The sequence below is a fragment of the Notamacropus eugenii genome, chromosome X (assembly GCF_028372415.1).
Source record: "Notamacropus eugenii isolate mMacEug1 chromosome X, mMacEug1.pri_v2, whole genome shotgun sequence".
NCBI lineage: Eukaryota > Metazoa > Chordata > Mammalia > Diprotodontia > Macropodidae > Notamacropus > Notamacropus eugenii.
This window is the reverse complement of record NC_092879.1, coordinates 75092113-75098112: the sequence shown is the minus strand read 5'-3', so window position 1 is coordinate 75098112 and position 6000 is coordinate 75092113. Positions and strand designations below refer to the sequence as shown.

The 6000-nt window shown below is 42.3% G+C and overlaps 1 protein-coding gene across 13 annotated transcripts in view; it reads left to right on the top strand.

The window, feature by feature from the left end:
* The first annotated feature begins 248 nt into the window (after positions 1 to 248).
* The window catches only part of ATRX (ATRX chromatin remodeler), a 203040-nt gene continuing 197288 nt past the window's right edge, over positions 249 to 6000 (top strand). For 5 of the 13 annotated variants that reach the window (XR_011971248.1, XM_072626950.1, XM_072626952.1 and 2 more), the window contains exons 1-2: positions 249 to 533; positions 1927 to 1995. Coding sequence is in view for 12 of the 13 variants with exons in the window: in XM_072626950.1 (XP_072483051.1) it covers positions 1976 to 1995 (20 nt within the window). In the remaining variant the exon portion in view is untranslated. Of the gene's footprint in view, positions 534 to 745; positions 1063 to 1926; positions 1996 to 6000 lie in introns of those variants that run through there. The other 8 variants (XM_072626956.1, XM_072626958.1, XM_072626959.1 and 5 more) reach the window with 5 other exon arrangements.

The following is a 6000-nucleotide window of genomic DNA, read 5'->3' as shown; positions in this document are numbered from 1 at the left end:
GAATGTTGTTGGCCTTAACACATCACACTGTTAGGGAAGGGGACGGCAATGAACCGTCAGGATGAAGGGAAGACACGTCATTACTACTTTCAGGCCACTGTAGACTGCTTTGGATCCTTTTGAAAATGGGTGGGGCAACCAAGTGACAAGGCCAGCCCTAGCAACAGGCCCCAAAAGATGGTAAATTGTGGGAGCCAATAGGAATCTATCCCGGCCAAGGCGTTAGCCAATGGGCGGTGTCGCAGGGCGCGGAGGGAGGACGCGCCAATTCTTCGGCTCGAGCCTCGGCCCAACAAAATGGCGGCAGCGGCGGCGGCGGCGGCGCTTTGTTTCCGCGGCTCCTGCAGTGGCTTCTGAGCTGTGGGACGGGAGGCGGGGCGGCGACAGCGGCGGGGACGGTGACGACGACGACGACGACCACAAGCAGTCCTGCGCCTTTTGAGCTCTCCCGGTCCGGCCAGGAGTAAGAGCGGCGCCCTGCGGTCACACAAGCCGGCGCGGCAAAGGGGAGACATGACCATTGAGTCCCTGAGGTAGAAAATCGCCCGGGCCTCGGCGGGAAGCGCCCTGGGTGTCTGGGCGGGCGGGAGGCCGGGGAGGGGGGGGGGGGGGCTAGCGGGGAGAGACTGGCGGGGGGGGGAGAGCGAAAAAGAGGGGGAGGGCCGATCGTCCGTTGGAGGAGCGGGAGGAGGGGGAACGGGAAAGGGGGAGGGGGAGAGGGAAAGGGAAAGGAGGAGGGAGAGGTGGGTAGTTCCGGGGGCACGGGGGGGGGGGCGGTTAGCGTTCTGGCCCCTGCACTGCCTGTGGGATGCGGTCCCTGAACTGGGGGCAAATCCATTCGTAATTTCACCGGGGCTCCTGCGCGCGAGGGGAAAAGCCCCCGGAACGTGCGCAGAGCCGAGGTACTTCCGGACCGGGAGCGAGCGGGGGGCCTCGCCGGCGCCTCAGTCTCCCGAGCCCCTGAGGCGAGGGCAGCCGCTCTGCGGGCTTCTGCTGCTCGCGGCGGCTCTATCCTGGCCGAGATATTGAAAGCGACCCCCGGGTTGTCCAGATTCGAGCAAGGTGATGTTTGCTTAGACTTTTATTCCCGGGGGACAGTAAGAACCTTCTAGTTGGGGAATTTTGGTCAAACCCACGCTCCCGTGGTTGGGAAAGGGCGGCCATTCCCCAATGTTTACCCGCTCCCTCTAGGTAATCACCAGCCCAAATTCCCTCCCCCTAACCCCCGTTCTGTTATTTTCCTCACGTCGGGGCAGGTTTCGTTGTGGGGGGGGAGGAATCTGGGTTAGCTCGATCGTGTTTATCATTGTGGAGAAGTTAGGTTTTTTCCCCCCCAATGCCGCTGACCATTGTCCTGCAGTTCAAAAAGTTGACCCAAAGTGGACTCACGTTGACGAACGATTATGCCCAATTTTCTGGGCAATCCTTAATATCGATATTTTTTTCCCATCCCATCAAATAGTTTAGTAGCTTGGATTGGAACCTCTAGTTTATATTTGTTAAATCTAGAAAGTTGCTGAGACGATAGAGTGCCCCTCCCCCACTAACTCCACCCCTTCCCCTGCCCAAAAGTTGTATATTTTCTAAATTTATACTTGGAGTTAAGATTTTTTAAAAAAATAACAGTAGCCATAATATGTAACTGAAAAACAAGCATTTAAGAATGTTTACCAGGCCTTTAGTAATATAAAAGTTCTTAAATATTTGGCCTATTTCACTTCCTTAAGAGAGGGCTAAAACTTGAAGTTAGTTCATATATAGGCTTGGGTGAAGAGATGGGGGGAGGCATTGCTTGGAATTTGTGTTAATAAGTATAAAAACGCAAAAGTGTTATAATTCTGTACGGAGTGTGTAATAATAGCTAAATAAAACTTGTTTGGTTATTGGGCACCGCTTATGCTCACATGCATGTTATGTGCCTTACAGGTAAATGTGGATTCCAGTTTTTGCAGAAAACTGAGGAACAAGTGCCATAATGGCTGCTCTAAAACCTAAGTAAGCAAGCCCTTTTTCTTGGGCCATCTCTTTTGCTAGCCAGTTAACACCTGTTTCTAGAATTTAAGCATAAGGTTCACTTAATCTCAGAGCCAGTTTTTTCTTACAATCCTGTGGGTGTTTGCAGTGTCCTTTCAGCTGGTGAGTCTTACTCAAGTAATAATTTTGGTGATTGTATTGCTGCCAATTGTTAGAAGTTCATGATTCCTTGGCTCACTGTCATATCCTATACCTTTTGTGCCTAGAGACCATTTGGGTCAAGCGTTTGAAGTGTGTTCTTTCCTGAATGAAAATATAAGGTGTGTGTTCATTTACTGGACAAGAACTAGAAGCAGTCCTCTACTCAAACATCTTCTGAGGCTTCCTGCTGCCTGTAGGATAAAATTCAAGCTACTCTGGCTGGTATTTAAAACCCTCCACAATATGGCTTCCACCTATGTTTCCCAATCTTACTTCATAGAGTCGAACAAACCTGTTAGTTTTTTCCCATCTAGTACGTCTTCTGCCTTTGTGCCTTTGTACAGAAGGTCTGCATTTCTGGAATGCAATCCCTCCTTCTGCCTTTTACATAGCATATGATTAGTAAATATTTGTTGAATTGACTAGAGGCAGTATTGTTTGATATTAAGAGTGCAGGAATTACACTTACATGGGTTAGGACCCTGAGTGGACAAGTCACTGGATCACTATGATCTGAAGTTTATAAATGTGTAAAATGTGGATAATAATGCCTGTACTATCCACCTCACTGGGTTGTTGGGGAAATGGATTTGTAAACCTTAAAATGAGCAGAAATGTGTAGTCTCTGGAAGTAGAGGTAAAGAGGAACTCTGTTAGATTTTGATATTACTAATTTTAAACCATAAACATAGTGAAGAGTTGTCCATTGGGACCCTTGAGTTGACTAATTTTAGAACGCCAAATGCTTAGATTTATAGTAAGCTCTTGATTTTGTCCATGTGGAGGACAGGAATGGCATGGATAATTTTGTTAATGCCACAATTTACATTTTGTAAGGTAGGAGTTAACACTTTTTTCTGAACCTGGCTACTAACTAGTACCACAATTGATGAATGCTTATTCTTCTTTATTTTCTCCCATTATGCTCAAATGATGCATAAGTAAGTAGCCCAGTGGAGAAGAAGTGAATGGCTTAGCTAATTCACAAATTGTATCTTTGAATATTTAGTCTCTGGGGTACAAGTGAAAAAATTCTGCATTTGGGAGTCAGAATTCCTGGGTTCAAATCTCAGCTTTGTTATTTAGTTCCTACGTGACCCTGGGCTATTCTCAAAGGGCTTTTTTCCCCCTTTTTAGATGACACTAATTTGTTTACTTAGATTTTTGACTATAAGAGTCATACTTTTGAGTTGACTCTATCCTTATTCCTGGTAAGATTAATAGAAATCGTAGAATTAGGAGATTTTATAAACCTGTTAATTCTAATCTGAACTGTAACTGATGACTGTTTAAACGTTGAGCTTAAGCATGGTTTGACAACCCCACTCATGTATTGAGGGACTATATTGAGGAGCATCTGATAAAAGTAATGGTTGACAAACACTTGATTGTATTTTCTAAGGACTTTTTAATGAAAAATCAGTCACATTTATTAATGTGACTTAATTTCCTTTGGGCCAATCTTCAAGGTTGGATTTGCTCTACTATACTGTCCCAAACAATGGGTTAAAGTAGCCTTAGTAATGGTAATAATATGGAATTGTGTATAGCCTACCCTCTGGACTCTGGGAAATGTTTGGATTATTATCTCTTGACCTATCCATGATTTTTCTGTCTTCAGATTGGTAGATGGAAATCACTCAAGTACATTATTTTCATCAGTACATATTACTCAAACTTCATTTAAATTTGTTAATATTTATTGACTTCTAATAGAGTGCTAGGTTAGATTCAGAATAGAGAATATTTAAAAGCCAACCACATATTTTTTTGTCCCAAGTCATGGTCAAATCCGTTTTTATTGTTAACTTTTTGGATGTGATGACCTTATGTGTGCTAATTAATTATTGTGCTAACTGCTATGAGATGAACAAAAAAAGACCTATTTAAATAGGAGTTGGCCTTGGAAAGCAGTTACATAGGTGAGGGATGAGAGACATTCATGCCCTTGGATTTTGATCAGGATCTGTTCCCTCCTCTGTCTCTCTCTCTCTCTCTCTCTCTCTCTCTCTCTCTCTCTCTCTCTCTTACTCATATTAGCAATCTTAATGTGATTAGCCATCACTTTTCTAAGAAGGTTTTTTTTTCTTTTTAAAGTGGAGGGGAAAGATGTATTCTTACCCCCAAAATGGGGAAAAAAAAGATGCATAACACTAGTATTTTTTTGAATCATAAAATCTTTCTTGGCAGTGGTGAAACTGTTTTGTTGCTAATTTAATTGTTAATTTAATCTAGCATGGTTTAGGTTCCAAATAATTATTGAAAATGAAAAATAATATCTTAAGTGAGATTTTACTATAGCTCAATAAATGTGCTAGTTTATGGGACTGTTTCCATATCCCGAGTTCAGTCTATATTGTTCTTTTGCCATTGAAGATGACACTAATGATGATGAATACTGAAGAAAACCAATATGAGACCTATACAGCCTTTATCACACTGAGGCAAGGGGGGAGACAGGGATGTCTGATTTGTGGCTGCAGGCCACCTCTCTATGTGAGACTGCCTTCTTTTCCTTTGGGCCAGTCTTCAGGGTTGGATTTACTCTACTATACTGTCCCAAACAATGAGTTAAAGTAGCCTTAGTAATGGCAATAATATGGAATTGTGTATAGCCCCTCTGGACTCTGGGAAATGTTTGAATTATTATCTCTTGACCTATTCATGATTTTTCTGTCTTCAGGTTGAAATCACTTATGAGTACATTATTTTTATCAGGACTTGTTACTCAAACTTTATTTAAATTTGTTAATATTTGTTGACTTCTGATAGAGTGCTAGGTTAGATTCAGAATAGCGAATACTTAAAAGCCAGCCATGTATTTTTTGTCCCAACTCATGGTCAAATCCGTTTTTATTGTTAACTTTTTGGATGTGATGACCTTGCTCCAGCACATGTGCCCTTGTGAATGAGGCTTGATTTATTTTAAGTTCTCTTCAGAAGGACTTCCGGCAGTGCTGCTTTATTGTTTGCAGATTTTGCAGAATTTAGCTCACTGATTTTGAACAACTGTGATTGTTGAATATCCACCCTGGATCCTCTATTTTTGGTACCTCTGAAGTGGTGAGTTGACTTTGAGCTGATTCCATTTGGCTTTTGAAACTCAACAGAATGAGAAAGAAATTAATTAGAAATAAGACATGAATCTTACACATGACTCCTTTGAATGTGAGTTTACCATATTTGTTTGCTCTGTAGCCTTTCAAACCTAAAGGCTATTTTTCTACTTGGAAAATTAAATACTTGGGTGTCTGAAAAGTTTTTTTTAATAGTATAAATATAGGTCAACTCCATCTGACCATTTCCCAGACTGGTTAAATTCTACTTATTTCAAGCAGTATTTCATAGAATCATGACCCTTAGTCCTGGAAGGACCCTCCAGATTATCTGATGTGCTTTTATTGATTTATTTTATTTTGTCTTTTAAAACTACATTAACTTTGCTGTACTTAGGATGTAAGCTCCTTGACGTGTCAGGGACTGTTTGCTTTTTCTTTGTATTATGTTTAACTTTGTATCTTTCTCATTCCCTCTTCTTTCTGCCCTGCCACTACCCTCTTACTGTTGTAATAATTTACTTTTATATTTGGCTAAAGAGTGACCAAAACTGCTTCCAGCTTGCCTGGATCACTTAACAAATGCTTGTTGATTGGTAATAAGACGGAGAGGCAGTGTGACATCATGATTAGAGAGTCATCCTCAGTTAAGACCTGGACTCAATTCTAGTTTCTGGCAGAGTGACTCTGTGCCAGTTATTTAACCTCTCAGTGCCTCAGGCAACTTGCTAAGTCTAGAGGTTACAGAACAGTGCCCATTTTATGCTGC